Raw genomic sequence first — 21,229 nt, 5'->3', positions numbered from 1 at the left:
TCCATGTATCCAAACCCCCTTGGAAGCCAGTTAAATACTTATTACTCAGTGGAAGTTTAGTGAGCACTTCCAGGCTCTGTTGGAGAGCTGGGGACACGGTGGCAAACAGACAAATACGGCCCCTGCTCTCACAAAGCCCATGTGATGGTTCATGACTGAACTGAACAAATATCTGGATAGGATGATTTCCGGTAGAGAGTTGTACTAGGAAGAAAATAAGGGAAATGGGCAAGGGCAGATCCCAGTTTTGTGGAGCCTGAAGCTTATTTGGGGACCCTCTTTTAGAAAAAGAATACATGGGCTGTTAGTTTCCCAGGGCTGCCATAACAAAGTATCACAAACTGGGAGCCTCAGCAATTCTCTCACAGTTCTGGAGGCTAGAAATCCAAGGTGTCGGCAGAGTTGGTTCCTTCAGAGGGCTCTGAGGGCGCATGCGTTCCAGGCCTCTCTCCAGTCATTCCTTGGCTGGTAGATGCACGACCCCATCCTCACCTTCACATGGCATTGTCCCTGTGTTGACATCTTCTTATAAGTCTTGTTGGATCAGGGGCCCACTCCTCCAGCATGACCTTGTCTTTTTTATTTTTTTAATTTTTATTTTATGTTGAAGTATAGTTGATTAACAATGTTGTGTTAGTTTCAGGTGTACAGCAAAGTGATTCAGTTTTACATATACATGTATCTATTTTTCAAATTCTTTTCCCATTTAGGTTATTACAGAATACTGAGCAGAGTTCCCTATGCTATACAGTAGGTCCTTGTTGGTTATTTTATATATAGTAGTGTGTATATGTCAGTCCCAAAGTCCCAATTTATCCCTCCCCCCACCAGCACGACCTCATCTTGGCTAATCACATCCACAATGACCCTATGTCCAATAAGGTCCAATTCTGAGGTATGGGCGCTAGGACTTCAATGTGTCTTTTTGGGGGGACACGATTCAACCCCCAACACAAGGCTAGGGCTCCTCCAGGGCTTGCAGGGGGCCTGTGCCAGCGGGGGGCTCTGGGGTGTAAGCTTCCTCAGCGTGGCAGCAGCTCTACCCCTGGGATGTGGGTGGCGAACTGTGCGGCGAGGGGCACAGCAGACCCGTCAGTGCCCCTCCTGTCCTCTCCACCCACTCTGGAGGTCCCGGTCCCCCTTTTGCAGAAGCCCTCCTGGGCCTCTCAAGGGCTTCCTCTGCCCCCACCCCCAGCAGCCTAGAAGTGGCCTCAGGAGAAGCACCAGCCAGAGAGGAACAGGAGCTGGTGAATGTACACCTCAGCCTCCTCCTCCCTCAGAGGGACTTTTTTAAAGATCTTTTATCGTAAGCGCAGATGCAGAAAAACACGCCGAAGACATCGAGGGCTTCTGGAATTACTCTGAGGCAGACACCCCGTAACCACTGGTGGGACGTTCTGCGGTGTGGTCCGTCCAGTCTCAGGAGCCGCAGCACCGAGGTGACCTTTATCTGACTTTATTTCCCCATCTCCTCGTCGTGCTTCTGGGACCACCTTCCAAATAAGTGGCTTGCACCAAATTCTTGTTTCTGGGTCCGTTTTGGGGACGCTCAGAAGCAGGCAGTTGGTAAGGAAAGGCCTCTTTAAAGAGATGGCATCTGAGGCGGGACCTGGGTGCTGAGAAGGCGTTGGCCACGCAGGGACGCGGCTTAGCGTTGGGGGGCGGCCCGGGGCAGGGAGGCGGGACACGACGACCGCAGAGGCCCCAGGAGAGCGGCCCGGGTGCACGGGAACGAAAGGAAGCCCGCTGTGGCCTCAGCGCAGGCACGGGAGAGGCAGCGGAAGCCTGGAGACCTGCGTGCGTGCGCGCGTGTGTGCGTGCGTGCGTGTGCGTGCGTGCGTGCGCGTGCGCTGTGTCTCCGCAGGTATGCGAGTCACGTGGGAGGTGGGGTGAGGGCCGCTGTGGGGAGAGGCCGCCTCCTTCCTCCCTTTTCACCCCTGCGGCCTGACACGTCCCCACACACACACACTCACAGGAAGCTGTGTTTTTTTTTTTTTAATACAATTTTCAATTTCTTCTTTTTTTTTTATTTATTTATGGCTCTGTTGAGTCTTCGTTTCTGTTCAAGGGCTTTCTCCAGTTGCGGCGAGCGGGGGCCACTCTTCATTGCGGTGCGCGGGCCTCTCATTATCGCGGCCTCTCTTGTTGCGGAGCACAGGCTCCAGACGCGCAGATTCAGTAGTTGTGGCGCACGGGCCTAGTTGCTCCGCGGCATGTGGGATCGTCCCAGACCAGGGCTCGAACCCGTGTCCCCTGCATTGACAGGCAGACTCCCAACCACTGCGCCACCAGGGAAGCCCAGAAGCTGTGTTTTGAAAACCCAATTTCATGTGTCCATTCGAGTCCCACGACAAGTATCTATTCAGATCAGGTCGTTGGGAACCAAATCATCTCGACACAAGCTGCGCTAATTGCGGAGATCCCTGAATAACCAGGACCCAGCTTCAGCTCCCCTGTGTTGGCTAATGATAGAAACACAATTGCGGTTGCCCAACAGCGGCTCCGAAGCTGGGGCACCCCTTCCAGGAGGGCAATTGGCAGCTACTTAATAAGCCCCAGCTGCAAGGGGGGAGTGAGTCAGGGTGTTGAAAGCTGCCCTCGCCTGCAGCTGGGGATGGGTGCGGCCCCCTCTCTGACTAATTATTACCTGCTTTTGTTCCTCTAGTGTGAGACAGGCCTGCCGTGGAATGCTGGTGGTGTGGAAGTTTTGACGAGTTTTGCTGAAAAGAGAAAACCACTCAGGTCAAACTCATAGAGACAGAAAGTAGAAATGACAGATGCCGGGGGCTGGGGGAGGGTGACTTGTTCAATGGGTACAGACCTTCAGCTCTGTAAGATGAAACGGTTGTGGAGATCGGTTGTACAGCAATGTGAATGTACTTAATACTACTTAAGAATGGTTAAGAAGGTAAATTTTGTTATGTGGATTTTACTACAATTAAAAAAAAAAAATTCTGTACAAAACCCAAGTGGCAGACCACAGTTTGAGGTAGCAAACGTTAACTGCTATGGTTTGGAACAGTTGTGACATCGCCTTTGGTTTCTGGCACTGTTCCAAATGACCCATCAGCACCTTGATGTTCCCAGGGGCAGTGGACGTCATCACAACCAAAACCCTCCCCGTGACAGTGCCTTAAATATTTCATCTCCACAATCCATCCCTGGGACCCTGGCGACTAGGTTTTACAGCTGAGGCTTAGTAAGTAGCTGCCAATTGTCCTCCTGTTCAGGAGGAGGAGTTGCCATTTTGAGGAGCTCACAGAATCCCGCTGTCACCTTCCTTTCTTGTTGGCAAACTGGGCCCAGGTTTTGCCTCCTTTAGCTAAGATGGCAACTGGAGTATCTAAACTGGGCTTTGCAGGGTTGCATTATTTGGAAAACCATAGCTTCTGAGATAGCTCTTAAAAATCTGTGGTTACATGTGAGCTCCAGGCCACAGGCTCCTGTTCTGACTTCTGCTTAAGCACCCTGTGGCCCAGTCAAATGTGGAAATAACTTGAGGGGGTTACAGGCTATGCCACCCACCCCCACTCCCACCCTTTTGGGTGCCACCCTGTCGCTGGGCCTGCTGTCCAAATTCCTGGGAGTGTTGGAATTGATATTATCTTTAAAAAAACTTCACACGTTACACTAATTAGGAGAGGGCTCTGAATTCAAGAAAAATGTTCATTGTAAGTCCAAATGCAAAAGTCATGGACTTTGAATTTAGACACTGGATTTGAGTTGACTGTGGCTGTAGACGAGTTACTTATTCTTTCCTATTCATTTGTTTTCTTGGCTGCGAAATGAGGCTGTTACCAACGGGAAGATTAACAGAGCATGAAGAGACCAGCCCAGGCAATAGCCCAGTGCCTGGCACATGGCAGGACCCCCGTCAATATTGTCAGCCCCCCAGTTAGGATTCTCTGGGAACAAGTAGGTTTATCGCCCTTTCATCCTCAGAAATAGTTTGGCTTCTTACCGTATAATTCTGTGAAGTAGATTAAATTCTTCCTACACTTGTGCTTACATTATGAGTTTACTCAGTAAACGTTTACAGGGTAACCCTCAGGGCAGGCAGGTCCAAATGTGTCTGGAGCAATGTCACTTTTCCCTAGAAGTTCAACCATGGGCCTGAGCTGGTTGCAGAGACAGCTTGTGGCATCGTTAGGTGTTTCTCCCTGGACTATGGGGAGGGGACTGGGGAGTGGGTGGGTTTCAGCCTTTGTGGTAGAGCATTCAGAGACCCCAGGATTCCAAACTGGATGGCACTGTAGCCCCACACCCTTGCTTCACACACGAACAAACAGAGGTTCTTCAGAGATAAGTAAGTAACTTCAGTCATGAAGCCTCACGCTGTGTGGGCTAGGGCTTGGGCTTGGGAACAAGCTACTTAAGGTCTGGGTTCTGGGAGACAAAAAGCTGGCTAGCCTGAAGCAAGTTACCTAACTTCTTTGATTCTCTGTTTCCTCCTCCTGTAAATGGAAGTAAGATTACCGACTTTACATTGTGAGATTTAAAAGGAAATAATGATACTAAATTGAAATAAGACACTGGAACTTCCCTGGTGGCACAGTGGTTAAGTAAGACTCCGAATTCCCAATGCAGGGGACCCGGGTTCTATCCCTGGTCAGGGAACTAGATCCCACATGCATGCTGCAACCAAGAGTTCGCATACCACAACTAAGGAGCCCGCGAGCCGCAATTAAGGTGCCCACGTGCTGCAACTAAGACCTGGAGCAACCAAATAAATAAACAAATATTAAAAAAAAAAAATAACCATTCTTGTCAGGGTGTAGGGTTTTTATTTTAAGAAAGAAAGAAAGAAAGAAAGAAGACAGTGACTTTCCTAATACATGATCACTCGTTTTTTTTTAATTAATTTATTTTTGGCTGTGTTGGGTCTTCGTTGCTGCGCGCAGGCTTTCTCTACTTGCGGCGAGCGGGGGCTACTCTTTGTTGCGGTGCGCGGGCTTCTCGTTGCGGTGGCTTCTCTTGTTGCAGAGCATGGGCTCTAGGCTTGCGGGCTTCAGTAGTTGTGGCACGTGGGCTCAGACGTGTGGTTATTAAATCAACTATACTCCAATAAAAATTTGTGGCTCACGGGCTGTAGAGCACAGGCTCAGTAGTGTGGCACACAGGCTTAGTTGCTCCTTGGCATGTGGTATTTTCCCAGACCAGGGCCGGAACCCATATCCCCTGCATTGGCAGGCGGATTCTTAACCACTGCGCCACCAGGGAAGTCCCTATGATCACTCTTATCTCTGATCCTTTAAGAAAGGAGACAACAAAGGGATCAAAGGGATGAGTGAGACTATCGGAACCCACCCAGGCGCCTCCCAGGGAGCCTGGCCTGAGAGCTCAGGGGCGGAGGAATCTCACACATAGTTGGAGAAACCTCCTGACTCTACAAAGGAAGAGAATCAGGGACTCTAGATCAGTTAGCTAAATGCCAACTCAGTTCCCAAAGGACTAAGGAGGTTTTTGGAATTTGACTTTTGCCCTTTCCTCTGGCCCAGCTCCTCCCTCTGGTGGAAACAGCTCTGGTCAAACTGCTTTAGACCCAGCTTGTCTGGTGGCCCTGGGCTGGGGCCCCAGAGGGAATCAGGTACTCTGAAGGGAAAGAATGAAATCTTCAGGAATTTGATGAATCTGTCATTCAGAGTTGATTTTTGGTGAATCCTCTTGCTTTTATTTATCTGTTTTTGAGAAGGTAGCTGGAGATGAAAAAATTGCTTTTACGAAATCGAGGGATGGCAGAGTTTGAATTAGAATCTGCAGTTGTTTTCAACTCTAAAAGTCCTTAAAGTAGAGTGCAGTGGGTGAGCTACCAGATTTATTTATGAACCTGTGAAGAGAAAGCAGCGACCCCAGCGGGGACACTTGGTCGGGTGTGCATGGAACCAAGGGGACACGCAGGGTTTAGAAGCCTGGCTGGTTAGGCCAGCGCTTTCATTGTCAGCGCTGAAGCAGACATGACAAAGCATGGAAAGGTGATAGGAAAGTGCTTTCACTCAAGACAACAGCAGAAAAGAACCACTTTCTGGCACGCTTAAGGCCCAGCCTGGAGGGGAAACCAGTTGTCAAGATGTGTGGTTATTAAATCAACTATACTCCAATAAAAATTTTAAAAATAAATAAATAAAATTTGCTTGCAAAATTGTAAAAAAAAAAAGATGTGTGGTTATGGCTAAGATCGGAGACTGCTGTTCAGGGGGCCGGAAACCTCAACCCTAACCTCCATGTGCCAAAAAAATCTCAGCTAATAAGTGGGAGGGAAATTGGAGGCTTCAACCACTGCGAAACAAAGGACTATCCCCTTCCCTTTTTGACCAATGAAGGGTTACTCTGGGTCCGAGGGCCTGTTCCAGCAGCCTTGAATAATAACCTCACAGGGGAGGAATATTAGTGGCCCTCCTTGGATTAGCGAATTGCTGACCTACAAGGATTTAGAACCCAACATTGAGGGCAACTCAGTTCCTCCAGGTCATTTCACTATGCAACAATACTGTGCCTTTGCTGGGGATTACAAATACAGGGATGTGTGCCTGGTAACACGTAATCCACTCTTTTTTTCTTTTTTTTTGCTGTGTTTGGGTCTTCATTGCTGCACACGGGCTTTCTCTAGTTGTGGCGAGTGGGGGCTACTCTTCGTTTGCAGCGCACGGGCTTCTCATTGCGGTGGTTTCTATTGTTGCGGAGCACGGGATCCAGGCGCGCCGGCTCAGTAGTTGTGGTGCACAGGCTCAGTAGTTGTGGCTTGCGGGCTTAGTTGCTCCGCGGCATGTGGGATCCTCCCAGACCAGGGATCGAACCCATGTCCCCTGCATTGGCAGGTGGATTCTTAACCACTGTGCCACCAGGGAAGTCCACGTAATCCACTCTTAACTCTAGAAGTGCTGCTTGGGTTTCTTTGGGTTCTGCCTTTTGAAGAAAATTCTAAGTGTGTGCCCCAGACCCCCTTGGACCCCTTCCTGTTTTTTTTGTTTTTTTTCTTAGAAATTCACGTTCTTTTATTTATTTATTTATTTATTTATGGCTGTGTTGGGTCTTCGTTTCTGTGCGAGGGCTTTCTCTAGTTGCGGCAAGCGGGGGCCACTCTTCATCGCAGTGCGCGGGCCTCTCACTATCGCGGCCTCTCTTGTTGCGGAGCACAGGCTCCAGACGCGCAGGCTCAGTAACTGTGGCTCACGGGCCCAGTCGCTCCGCGGCATGTGGGATCTTCCCAGACCAGGGCTCGAACCCGTGTCCCCCGCATTGGCAGGCAGACTCTCAACCACTGCGCCACCAGGGAAGCCCAGACCCCTTCCTTTTGATCTTCGTGTGCCAGTTCACACACGCCTGTTATAGCAGCTACCTTCTGAGCGGCCGTGATGCATTCAGTTGTCAGCATCTGAAAACATCCCCTCTGCTGGGTCCAGTTATTTGCTTTATGAACCATCTGCCAATTTGGATTAAATTTGGCAAAAACAAACTCCATTTTCAGATGACGCTCCCCATTCTTCTTCTTCCTCTACCACGTAATCAGTTTTCCAACCAAAAGTACCAGCATGCTCTGACCTGCACATCCTTCTGTTGTCAAATCCTGCTCCTTTTTGCAACGGGGACCCTCCCTGGGTTGTCACCACACTGTTTTTTGCTAATCCCCATCGCAGACCTCACCCTCAGCCCAGTGGGGATCTCTGGCTTTGATGTCTTCAGGCCTCTGCTGCCACCTCTCCTCCATTCTGAGCCCCCGTTGCAGGTACCACCCTCATCCTTGTCCTATCTCAGAATCAGATCCACCGAGACGGTCTCAGGGGTTTAGTGCTGTTGGGTTTCTGAGGGTAAAGTTTTTTCAGGGCCTTCCTGGCCCTAGGATTAGACTATCCTTGCTTCATTTCAAATGACTAAGGCTCCTGGAGAGTTTTCTGAAGAAGACAAGAAATAACACATTTCCTTCCTTATCCAAGCCAAGAAGCTTCCGAGTCAGCTGGGCCAGTGGAACAGCAAGAGCACAGGCGTGGACGGCCCTGCTGCTCACAGCACACACCCTCACGCTGATCTCTCGGAACCTCCGTGTCTTCGTGTGAACACGTGGGGAATGGGATCTCTCTCCCCAGGCCAACACGGATTAAAATGCGAGCCTCTGGGGACTGGCAGAGTTCAGACACTGATCAACGATACTGTTGTGTGCCCTCCATTCAGTTCCAGCCACATCGTGACTCTCCTGTGTAAGGCACTCAGTCCTTTATTACTGAATTCTTTTTTTAAAATTTTTATGGGAGTACAGTTGACTTACAATGTTGTGTACATTTCAGGTGTACAGGAAAGTGATTCTTTTCCCATATAGGTCATTACAGAGTATTGAGTAGAGTTCCCTGTGCTATACAGTAGCTCCTTGTTAGTCATCTATTTTATATATAGTAGTGTGTGTATGTTAATCCCAATCTCCTAATTTATTGCTTCCCCTCACGTTTCCCCTTTGGTAACCATAAATTTTATTTCGGGATCTGTGAGTCTTTCTGTTTTGTAGAAAAGTTCATTTGTATTATTTTTTTTAATATCATGTAAGTTTCAGGTGTACAACAAAGTGATTCACAATTTTTATTTATTTAAATTTATTTATTTATTTACTTATTTATTTATGGCCGTGTCGGGTCTTAATTGCGGCACGTGGGATCTTTCATTGTGCACACGGGCTTCTCTCTAGTTGTGGTGCACGGGCTTAGTTGCTCTGCGGCATGTGGGATCTTAGTTCCCTGACTAGGGATCGAACCCACATCCCCTGCATTGGAAGGTGGATTCTTAGCCACTGGACCACCAGAGAAGTCCCATTTGTATCTTTTTTTAATTAGATTTCACATATAAGTGATATAATATGATGTTTGTCTTTCTCTGACTTACTTCACTTAGTATGATAATCTCTGGGTCCATCCATGTTGCTGCAAATGGCTTTTTTTTTTTTAATTTATTTATTGTATTTATTTATTTTTGGCTGCATTGGGTCTTCGTTGCTGTGCGCAGGCTTTCTCTAGTTGCGGCGAGCGGGGGCTACTCTTTGTTGTGGTGCGCAGGCTTCTCATTGCGGTGGCTTCTCTTGTTGCGGAGCACGGGCTCTAGGCGCATGGGCTTCAGTAGTTGTGGCATGCAGGCTCAGTAGTTGTGGCTCACGGGCTCCAGATGCGCAGGCTCAGTAATTGTGGCTCACGGGCCCAGTTGCTCCGCGGCATGTGGGATCTTCCCAGACCAGGGCTTGAACCCATGTCCCCTGCATTGGCAGGTGGATTCTTAACCACTGCGCCACCAGGGAAGCCCAAATGGCTTTATTACTGAATTCTGATTCCATTTGCATATCCCAGCACTAGAGCATCAGCTCCTTAACTGGGGACCATGATTTGTCTTTGCATCCTCTCTGCCTAATGCAGTGCCTGGCCAAGTACCTGCAGAATGAATAAGTAAGTGCATTTTTACTTTGGATTTAAACCTTAGTGTTTCATATTAGAATTTAGATGGGCCCTTTCCTCAGCTTCTTCTAAAATGCTTGATCTTTCCAAGGAAGCTAAGGCAGTGTTGAAGTGAGGCCCTCATTTCTGGTGCTCACTGCACCTGGCAGCCGCCCGCTCTGCACACACCCCTCCACAGCCTCTGTCTCCGAGCTCACCTGCATCTACCCAACCCTTATCCTGCACGAGGATCAGGTGCCACTAATGTAGGGTATGATCAACGCCCTCATTAAAGCAGCCAGTGTGAATGTCGAACCTTTCTGGGCAGGTTTGTTTGCAAAGGCCATGGCCAATGTCAACATCAAGACGGTTATCTGCAACGTAGGGCTGGTGGCCCTGCCCAGAAGGAGGTCCTGCCCCGACGGAGGACAAAATGGGAGCAAAAAAAGGCGGCTCTGAGGAGTCTGACGATGGCATAGGCTTTGGTCTTTTTGCTTAAATCTCCTTTGTATTATGTTCAATAAAAAGCTGACCTCTTAAAAAAAAATAAAAAAGAATTTTAGATCGTTAAGTCAAAAACCCCCCGAGATCTGGCCAGAACTGCTGACACACAGGAACGGATGGACAAGACAGTGGAACGAAAGCACATTTGGTAATGCATGGGAACTGTTTTCCTTCCCGCTCCCGTTGCAGGACTAGGCTCATTAGACAAGCCCTGTGAAGCACGGTCGAGAGTCTGGGTTCTGGAGTCACTGTCTCACTCTCAGATCCTGTCTCTGCAACTCACCAAGTGTGACCTTGAGCCAGCTACTCTCTGAGCCTGTCTTCTCGTCTATAAAATGAAGATAGTAATAGTACTACCTACATCACAGACATACTGAGAATGAAATAAGATTATGCATAAACTTAGTTCAGAGCTCAGTGAATAGTAAGAATTCTCAATAAATGGCCACAGTGTTCAGTGGACTGAACACACACTCACTTAAAGGTTATTCAAATGCCCTCCATCTTTTGTTTCTGTTTTGTTTTTTTTTTAATTAATTATTTTTGGCTGCGTTGGGTCTTCATTGCTGCACGCGGGCTTTCTCTAGTTGCGGCGAGCGGGGGCTACTCTTCATTGCAGTGCGCAGGCTTCTCATTGCGGTGGCTTCTCTTCTTGTGGAGCACAGGCTCTAGGCGCACGGGCTTCAGTAGTTGTAGCACGTGGGCTCAGTAGTTGTGGTGCACGGGCTCTAGGCACGCAGGCTTCAATAGTTGTGGCGCACGGGCTTAGTTGCTCCGCAGCATGTGGCATCTTCCTGGACCAGGGCTCGAATCCATGTCCCTTGCATTGGGAGGTGGATTCTTAACCACTGCGCCACCAGGGAAGCCCTTGTTTCTGTTTTTGATGAAAAGCTTCTCAATGAAAAGCTTCTCAAGTGTAAGGATAGCCTCTGTTGGTCTCCTTCCATTCATTAAGCACTTACTTTGAGCCAAGCACTGTTCTTGTTAGGGTTGGGGAACAAAGAAATAAAAGATAATCCCTGCCCTTAAGAAATTACAGCCTCAGGGGAAAACAAACTGTATTTACAAAACAGTATGTGGACCACGAATGAGATAAACACTGGTTGGAGAGTCCAAAAAGTGGCACCTGACCTGCTGGGGAGAGGGATGGGCTACCAAATACTGGTGTGAGCCTGAAGGACCCAGACCAGGAATGGGGAAAGGGAATCTAGACAGAAGGGAGAACTCGTGCAAAGCTACTGAACCATGTCTCAGGACCTATCATCCTTGTGCCTTCAAGGCTCTGCTGCCCAGCCTTCCTACCGCCCTGATTCATAGGTCTCTCTCTGGAAAAGTCACCAGTGACAGAAAGAATGGCCCAAGCTGGCAGATGGGAGCTAGACTGGCCTGGAGACCGCTAGGAGGCTGAAACCTCCGTCAGGCAAGAGGTCATGTAAGCAGAACTGGCAAGTTTGGGGAAGGACAATGAGGCACCCCCCGACCCTCTATGGACCAGGAAGGAAATGGAACTGAGAGGGGGCTGAGCTGGCAGGAGATCTGGGGGTTTTCAGCACTTGCCTGGCAGCTGAGCCACTGACTAAAGTTCTACAGCTAAGGGGAGTGAGTGGAGGGCTCATTTAATGTCAAACCCAAGGGTAGGTTTCATAGATACTTTTACTGACTGAGCCCATACATCTGAATTGTAAAGTTGGTTCTATCATCACTCTAAACGTTAAAGCAAAGGGTCATTAAGCAATAGTTCGAAGACAGTAGGAATTTTCCCAGGCAAGAGGATAAGGAAGGGAAAGCAAAGTACTCTGTTCTCCCCAAATCAGGTCTGTGAAAACCCAGTCCTTCTGAGGGTGAGTGCTGTACTCTTCACCACCAGCATGTGAAACTGCAATACAGCTGGGAATTATAGAAGTAAGAATTTTATAATATCTCGTATTCAGGATGGCAGAGGGTTGGTGTTGTGTACAAATTGTAGACTATTTGATTGTCTGATACCACGGATTACTTTAAAATAGTTCACCAGGGACATCCCTGGCGGTCCAGTGGTTAAGACCCTGAGCTCGCACTGCAGGGGCACAGGGTTTGATCCCTGGTCAGGGGAAGATGCCACATGCTGCACAGCCCGGCCAAAAAAAAACAAAAGATAAAAAAATAGTTCACCATATTACACTAAATTTACCCAAATGACACGTTTCAGGTAACCAGGACTGCCAGCCTAACAGCCCTCGATACTGGCTACTTGACACCATCTACCATCAGACCCAACCAGCTTCCGCTGAAACGAAATGACAAGAAACTCTTTATCAGTTAGTTGAGTGGTTTCTAATTTGAGAGTCCACGCATCTGAAAAGGAAGTTGAATGTTGGATGTGATTAAGTTCAATAATGTCTTTACGTATGAATAGGCTGTGCAGGACTCAGCACTAATTTAGGTTCCATGTATTGATACAACAGAAAAAATTAAAAATGAGTCATTCGGCTTGCAGTGAAAAATATTTCCAGGCCTTTTTAAATTTTAAAGTAAGCTCACTCCCAGTACTCTGGTTATAGTGTAAAGACGGTAAAATTTAAAAAAATATGATAAACACTATTTATTGTGATCAACAGCTGTTTATTAGGTGTTTTAATAAAGTAAATAATTATAGTGAAAACAACATACTAGAAATAGCTTTTGAAAAGCTTTTCTTATGATATGCTTACAAAGTGTCAGACCTAAGTGAAAACATCCACCACGGTGGTAATACAATGAACAAGTTTCCTGTGAGTAAAGCTGAATGCTGCACAGATAGGCTGACTGTTTACAGGCAGATTAGCGTCTTGATACCATGAAGATCAGACTTTGAATTTGTAGGAGGGCAGCTTCTAAACATCACTGGTCTTTTTAGTAATGCAAAAATTCCACTTTCTCAGCTATTCTGGAGTTTCAGAGAGGAATTCCTTTGGCCTTAATGACATTTACTCCAGAACCACGCTGCCTTTTTGATGCCTCTTCACCCTCGAATAGGGACTTATTGTATCATCCATCACAAAATCATACAGTACTTTTATCCAGGAATTGTAGTGGGGGAGGCTCTCATAGTACTCAGCTGCTATCTTCCTCACCTGGAAGGGAAAATACAGCAAGATGAGTGAGTGCTAACTGAGTCCTATTACAGACGACAGATGAACGTCTGACACACACACTCAGGAGAAACCATGAGACTTTCTCCTGCCTCCCTCTCAAATAAATAAATAAATAAAAGCAGCAGCTTTGGGAATTCTAAACAAAAAGCAGCCTACATTTCAGCAGGAACATACACTTGATCCTCTAGAATTACTGATGTTCCAACAAGCTCTGAGGGACTACATATACTGGTTTACTTGTAAAAGTTGGCAGCTGGAATCTTTAACAACAAATACTTGCAATCCAATCAGCTTGCTGCTTTTTAAGTGTCGTACTGCATGGCCGCCACTGTAGGGTTTAAAGGCACCACTTGATCCCCTGCCATTAAGGAACCTACAAATACTGATCAATTATTGTGGCATGCCAGTTAGAAATTAATCACTTATCAAGTGTGCAATTCAGCCATCTCAAGTTAAGACTGTCTTTTAAAAAAATGACTACTGCCAGTGTGATGAGCAAGCAAAACTAGTTACTGCTGAGTAAGAAAAAATTCTGTGGCTTCAACAAAATGTGCAAAAACTACCCTAATAACTCCCAAAGGAAAACAGAAACACAGAATCCAAGATGTTGAAGAGAGACGGCACGAAAAACATAGAAAAAATTAAAGAACCTTGTTATTGTGATAAAAATATTCTAAAATTGATTACAGTGATGGTTGTACAACTCTGAACAATCTAAAAACCATTCAATTTTAAATGGATGAATTGTACCTATGAGTTACATCTCAATAAAGCTGTTAAAAGAAACCTTGCTATACATACCTGTTAACTAACCACGTGACAGTTATATGCAACATAACTAGTGCAGCACAACAACTGTAGAACAAGATACTCCTTGGTATACACCACAGAAAAAGCAGGAAAAGGAAGACTTACAGAACTCTGAGAAGGTTTGTTAGTTTAGCTAAACAGGAAAACTGTGGAATGGAGTGGGAACTCAGTACTCACTGATGAACCATGGGCCTTAGGTCAAGCAATGTTTGAGCTGAACAGTTCAGGGACTGTTCAAGAAAATTACAAGTCAAAGTATGTGGCTTATATTGGAAAAAATTAACTATTTTGTTCCGAAGGTGACTGGCTTTCTCCTTAAACCATAACCTCTTAAAATATAGAAATGTACTGTCCTAGTCAGGGAAGAGGCAAGCAAAGGCGGGCGCACTCTTCAGGCCAAAATGACACAAAGTAGCTGCACTAGCACCACATTACACCGGTTTCAAAGCTGTCTTCGGCCAGTTGTGTGGTGTTTTCCCCCATTTTATTTTGAAAAATGTAAAACCGACAGAAAAGTTGAAAGAACAGAAAAACCAACACCCATATGCCCTTCACCTAGGTCCACCAATTGACACTATGTCACGGCCACTTTCTCTCTCTCCATATATAGTACACACCACATACTTTGCTCTTTCTTTGCTGAAAGAAAGTTGCAGACATTATATGAAAACTAACCCCGAATACTTCACCCCTAAATATTCTACACATATCTCCTAAGAACGAGGACATTCCCCGACAAAACCATAACACCATTACCACACCCAAGAAATTTAACACTGACACAGTATTATGTATTACATGGTCCAGATTCAAAATTTCCCCACTAACTCAATGTCCTTTCTAGATTTTTCTTTCCTCAATTGGCAAGCCAATCAATAATCAAACGTTATACTTTGTTGTCATGTTGTATACGAGTCTGCAGACAGCCAACATTTAAAAACTGAAGAGGAAATCTATAAAATTTGGTTGGGTGGCTATGATATAGCATAAAATACCTGGCTATGGTTCCCTTATATCACAGCTAAAAAAAAAAATAAAAAAATAAAAAAAAACTGATATTACACATCATATCACTTCCCCTTTTTAGAATTACGGAAACATTTTTTTGGTAATGGAATTGTAAAAGCTATCCATTCTGAGGGTGGCAAGTCTAATAAGAGAACTCATCAGAAATACAACTGAAGTTTGGAGAGGATCATCCTTTTTTGGGAAGGGTGAAAGGATGAATGTCAATGTGCTGTCTTTCATTTACTCCACAAACGACACACTGAAAGTCTATGTGACAGAAAACAGATGGTCCCTACCTGTGGCAAGTCTGTGGTACTGGAAACTGAAGTTCACTTATTTTGCAGAGCAATTATGTAGGACCTCTGTATTTCACAACAAACCAACACAAACCTTAGCTAAGTGTATTCAGTTTAACAGTGATAAAGGTTATGTGAACTTCTGCTCCCTTCGCAGAGGGAATTCATTCTCTGTTTCTGAATTACTTTACATGTTAGCCAGTTTTGCAGATCCCCCAACATTCTAAACGAGACGTGTTACCGCTAGGCTTAGGGATCCAGGACAGTGAACTCTTTGTAAAGTTAGGCTGCTGCCCAACTCAGGACCTGGACTCTTGCTGTTTTCTTTGATGAACAGCCTAGATGGACGAAATATACTAGATTCCATTTTAAATGTGCAAATCAAGACTAATTTTGATCATATAACCATCAGAAATTAGAACATGTATCAAATCCTTTACTTACCAGGGGAAGGCTTTTTCCGGGAATGTTGGGGAAGTCATGGTGTTCGTTATGGTAACCCACATTGAAGGTGAGTAAATTCAGAGGCCCATAGTATGAGTAAGTTTCATGTCCTTTTAAGAACATGTAATGTTCAGCTATAAAATGTCCAGAGATTGGGTGCAAACCTAGGCCGAGTAAGGATGCCGCCAACATGTAGACTAAAGATTTAATTCCCAAAACGTAGTAAATCACGACGTCAAAAGTGACCTGGATCACGGTATTGATAATTTCCAGGTAAGAAATTGGTTTGGGGTTGATGAACAGAGGTCGAAAAGCATAAAAGAGAGGTTGAAGAATAACCCATATAAACTTTCTGAACGTGGTACAGAAGAACCAGCCTTCAAAATCAGTTGGAATATCCACATCGATGCCATCCCCTCCGAGGTATCGATGATGATCCATGTGATACCTCTTAAAGGAAACTGAATATGGAACACCAATAGGGAGATTAGCAAATATTCCAAACCAACGATTCCACATAGGTTTGCAATGGCCAAAGGCACTATTGTGGGAAACTTCATGAATAGCCAGAGTCATTGAATGATTAATGCAGCTGCCAAAGGCATATGCCCAAAATAGGACCCATTTCCAGTCCAAGTCCTTTACTAAGTAAAATGCAACAAACTGAGTGAGAATCATCAAAACTACAATCCATATCAAGTTGGAATCAGGTTTCATTAAGGATTTTATCTCTGGATACTTTGCTGTAAGGGAAAAACAAACAAAAAATCAGAGACTGAGAAAAGTGCACAATAGTTCTGCAATTATAATTAACTAACATCAATTAAATTAACACATCGATTAATTTTTTTCTTTTTCCAAGTCATTATATGCCCTCTATTAGAGACTTTATCAAATATTTGTCTACTGCAGGGAAGGAGTGTATTCAACAGTAAAGTTACTAAATACTATGTCACAACAAATTGAGAATTTATGCAGAAAAAAATGAGCCTCAAAATCTAGACTCTCCACAATAACAGAAAGATAGTCACAAATGAGTAAAGATTTCATGTTATCTAGTTGGCTTTTCACTGCTAACAATTTTTTGTATATTAAATTTGTAAGTTTTACAAAGTGGTAATCATAATCTGATAAACCTATGTGTCTGACAGATTTACAGACTATTACAATATACTTTTATGTAATATATATACAATATACTATATATGCAATATACTTATATATAATATATACATATTATATACAATATAATACTTAGATTTCATAATTTCCTTTTTAATGACTAAATCACTTCTAGTTGCCAGTTGTAACTTCTAACCATTTTCCTATTTTTAGACATTTAGATATGTAAAGTTTTGCCAATGTAGACTTTTTCTAGTCACCGGGAAATTAGGGTAATTTCCAAAGAACTCTATGGATTCACAACACCACCCCCCCCTTCTTTCTTTCTTTCTGCATTAGAACTGAACAATGCTTATTTGTTGAATTCACATGCAAATATCCAAGTATTATGGAAAAGGCCAGTAATAAAAACCTCTGCATTTCAGGCAAGTGTCGCCTACAGGCAAATGCAGATTCTTCTCTGTATCCCGGCACTCCAGAGATGGAAGCCCAGATATAATGAACATCTTCTGTTTTGTGTGTTGTCAAGTATGTTTGACCCAGGACAGCAAAGGGAAGAAGGACCTTTTTCTTGGGACAGGTCATTCCGAGTGTTCTTGAAAAGATTCAGAAGAAAGAAGAGCAGCTTCACCCTCTTTTCTCTAAATGTGAAATGAAGAATTCAATAAAAGCTTAAAATGCAAGACAGGAAGTTATTTAAGTCTAGTTTTATATATAAGAAATAAGGGTAGTGTTAATTCGAGGTAATTATTCTTGTTTCTTTCCTTTCCCCTCTTCTGTCTCCACTCCCTAACCTCTCATCTTTCTTGTTATTAGTTCATTTCATCAATGTTAACAATTTTGTAGGCAACAGGCCAAAAAAAAACAATCCTTTTGAGGGTTACTTTTTGATTATTGATTACTCAATAGGTTTGAGTCTAAAACTAATTACCCTGGGATAAATGAAAAGCTCAAATAAGTCATTCATTAAAATATGGGCATTTTGAGCAGTCCTCCAAACATAGAATAACAAGTGTTTAGTTCATTGGTGGATAAGTAATAAATCTTTTGTATTAAAATGTGTTATTTCTGTTTAGAGCTCCAGCATTTTTACCTTACATAAAACTAGATTAAATTGACACGTCTGACAAAGGATAGAAGATAACACACACTTCATAGTTACTCTAAAATCATGAAACAAAGATGGCACATTTTTCTCAGACAAATCAACTTCCTCCAAGTAATTCTGTAACAAATTTTTGCAAAGCTGTAATAGTATATAAAAATCAATATTAGCACGCCAATATAATTAAAGGGGGGAAAGAACAGTCTTTTCAACAAATGGTGCTGGAACAACTGGTCATCCATATGCAGAAGAATAAAACTGGACTTCTCTCTTACACCATACAGAAAAATTACAAAAAGGAACTGAGTACTGATACATGCTACAACATGGGTGAACCTTGAAAACATTATGCAAAGTGAAAGAAGTCAGTCACAAAAGACCAAATATTTTATGATTTCATTCATAAGAAACGCCCAGAATAAGCAAATCTATAAAAACAGAAAGATCAGTGGTTGCCCAGGACTGGAAGATATGGAGACTGCTTATGAGTATAGGGTTTCTTTTTAGGATGACAAAAACTTTCTAAAAATTAGATTGTAGTGATAGTTTAAAACTCTGTGAATACACTATAAAAACTCACTGAACTGTACACTTTAAATGGGTGAACTTTCAGGACTTCCCTGGCGGTCCAGTGGTTAAGACTCTGCGCTTCCAATGCAGGGGGCACGGGTTTGATCCCTAGTCGGGGAATTAAGATCCCACATGCCCTGTGGCATGGCCAAAAAAAAAAGGGGGGGGGGAACTTTATAGTTTGTGAATTATATCTTAGTAAGGCTGTTAAAAAGAAATGCTTTTTCCCTGTGGAAGTACAGCAGTAAAAGAAGCATTTCTTGTGATTATCTGACCCACTAATAATGGTCTAGTCCCTAGCCTTCATTAATTTCGTACATAAATTTTGTAAATTTAGCGTACAGATGGTGGTTGTTAAACAACATATCCATGTTCTCTGGTGCCTCTCTCCCCCCCAAAACCTGATACATTTGAGAAATATCTCATCATTTAAGTATAATTTAAACAAGTCTCCAGATTTTTATCTTTCCTGAGGGTATTCCATCTCCACCCCTGAAATGGAACACTGAGCAGTATTTATTTACACCTGCAGGGAAAATGACGTTTTCATTGAGAAATATGTAGTCCTTTTACTTTCCAAGTGAAACGGTCCAGTGATGATAAGTTTGTGGAAAAAAGGTTCCGTGTTGAGATAAGCATGAACAAGCACCTTTTTACTTCCTTGATTTTCTGAATTTTAAATAGATAGCTAAGTTCCAGTATTCAGGAGTTGGTTTTTATAGCGTGGATACCAGATTATTCTTATGTAATGTATTGATCAGGCATAGATAAAATGTACCATATGCTATCTCCTATGTGTGATTTGCAAAATACACATTTTGATTAAAAATAAAAGGAAAGCATCCAAGAACCAAACTCTCTTAAAAGGATACCCTAACAGCAACTATAAACGTTCAAGCTCCCAACTTACTGATTCAATTTTAACAAATCCATTTCAAAGGGATCTACTAACTCTTTTTTTTTTTTAAAACAATTTATAAAGTTCTTTAACAGTGTAAAATAGTCCCTAGTGTCAGAAGGATATGGGTTTAAATCTAGATTCCTCCATTTACTAGATCTGTGACCACGTGCTACCAAACCCTGGTTCCGCTGTTTGCGGGACTCAAGAGACAAGTATTGGCTGGAAAGGAAAGGTTGCTTTATTCAGGAGGCAGGCAACCTGGAGAAGGTGAACTCCAGTCCAAGAGACAACTCTGAAGAGTCTGCTCGACCATGAAAGTTTTTAAAGGGTTAACTCCTTTCTTTTTGTGAAAACATGAAATTTCTAACTTACCCAACAAAAATCAGGGGCTTGCTTTTTCTTTTCAGTGCACAAATGGATGCAGAGAAAAAAAACTAGGGGAATACTGTGTATGAGAAAGAATTCCTCCTATTCAATTTACCACCCACTAGTTTCCAGATCTCTGAAACAATAGCAAAGAGGTTTAAAGCAATGCTTTGGAGGCAATCTAACCCAGATCAGAATCCCCCTCTAACATTTACTTATTCACTCTTACCTCGTCTTTAAAACAGGGATAACACCTACCTAATTACTGGGAGGATTAAATTGTGTAATGTTTGTAAAGCACTCAACACAATGCCTAGCTTACCATTAAGAGTACCCTGGGAGAGATGAGAGAATTCTCTATATAATATAGAAGCTGCAAATAGCTGAGCGCCTTACACCTCTAGAGAGTTGAATAAGGCCTAGTTAACCTGGTGTAAAGGCCCTAAACTAGCAGTCAGGGAACCAGAAGGCTAATCTTGGCAAGTCTTCCATACTTCAGCCTTTTCGTCCACAAAACTGGGATGGATGAAAAATATATATGAATCTGCCCTTCTTGCATGAGCCTCGTTGCGAGGATCAATGAGAACACCGTGAGCGCAGCAGGATCCGGACCCTGGAACGCTTACCCTTCCGGCCCGAGAAGCCCCTGGGATCAAAAGGGTCGGGTACCACGAGTCCCCTCCCTGGCCCAAGGCAGCAGCCGCCGGCGGCAGGATGGCCTGCTGGCGCCGACCAACGTCAGCGCGCCCTGCGCGTGGGCCGCCAGATGCTCCAGGACCACGCCCTGCCTCGCACACGCTCGCAGCCTGGCTCTGCCGGGGCCGGCTACCGGGAGAGGGAGGAGGAGGGAAAGGAGGGGGAGGAGGAGGGAGAGGAGGGGGAGGAGGAGGGAGAGGAGGGGGAGGGGAGGGGAGGGGGAGGGGGGAGGGGGAGGAGGAGGACGGGGACGGGGAGGAAACGGTGCCGACCGGCGGCACGAGAATCTCCAAGCGAGAGGATCTACCCAAGGGTGGCCTAGTCGCGGGGACCCGGCTCTGAGCAAACCCTGGCCCCGACCGCACGCCCGCGCTTGGGGGCGCGCCTGCGCCTCCCCGTCGAAGGGCCGGGGCCGCGCGGTGGGACGGGGGAGCGCGGGGATCCCTCCCTCCCTCCCGCTCCGGCCCAGCGCCTCCCCCGGCTTCTCCCACGCGGCCAGGCGGCCGGGGCGGCGAGACGCGGCAGGGAGTCGACTCTTAACCGGCCTCGGGCGCGTCCCGGTGGCGGGAGGCCGCGCACGCACATAACGGGGCGCGGGCCCGGACCTCACCCAGGATCTCCTGGCGCCGACTGGCGTGGGGCTGGTCGGTGTAGACCCACTCGAAGTCTTCCCGCGAAACGCGGTTTCCCATGGCGGCGGCGGCTCGCGGGCCAGCGGCCGGCCCTCGCTCCTGGCCGGGATCCTCCGAGGCGGAGGCGGAGATGAAAGCGAAGGCTGCAGCTCCGCGACTGGAGTCAGCTGGCTGCTGCGGAGCCGGAGAGCAGACGCCGACCGGGGCGGAGCCTCGAGGCCTCGCCCCTTCGGCCCCAACCACCACCCCCACCACCCC

The 21,229-nt window shown here is 45.3% G+C and overlaps 1 protein-coding gene and 1 long non-coding RNA gene across 4 annotated transcripts; one reads left to right on the top strand and one right to left on the bottom strand.

Annotated features, from left to right (window-relative positions):
- The first annotated feature begins 5,199 nt into the window (after window positions 1-5,199).
- LOC309627864 lies at window positions 5,200-12,651 on the top strand. Its single transcript, XR_014243999.1, has 2 exons — window positions 5,200-8,192; window positions 9,321-12,651. It is a non-coding gene; the product is annotated as an uncharacterized lncRNA (long non-coding RNA).
- Window positions 12,489-21,179, bottom strand: DEGS1 (delta 4-desaturase, sphingolipid 1). 3 transcript variants are annotated; one of them, XM_082389992.1, is made up of 4 exons: window positions 20,950-21,136; window positions 17,142-17,342; window positions 15,580-16,322; window positions 12,489-13,000 (listed from the first exon to the last, which is right to left on the bottom strand). In XM_082389992.1, exons 2-4 carry the CDS (start codon window positions 17,284-17,286, stop codon window positions 12,854-12,856), a joined length of 1,035 nt encoding a protein of 344 aa, XP_082246118.1. In that variant the 5' UTR covers window positions 17,287-17,342; window positions 20,950-21,136; the 3' UTR covers window positions 12,489-12,853. The 3 variants fall into 3 exon arrangements, with proteins under 3 accessions (XP_082246118.1, XP_082246117.1, XP_082246119.1); XM_082389991.1 differs by lacking the exon at window positions 17,142-17,342 and having other exon boundaries at window positions 20,950-21,179; XM_082389993.1 differs by lacking the exon at window positions 20,950-21,136 and having other exon boundaries at window positions 17,114-17,296.
- Window positions 21,180-21,229: the final 50 nt, after the last annotated feature.

Source organism: Balaenoptera borealis (assembly GCF_965194805.1).
Source record: "Balaenoptera borealis genome assembly, chromosome: 1".
NCBI lineage: Eukaryota > Metazoa > Chordata > Mammalia > Artiodactyla > Balaenopteridae > Balaenoptera > Balaenoptera borealis.
This window is presented reverse-complemented; position numbering and strand designations above follow the sequence as displayed.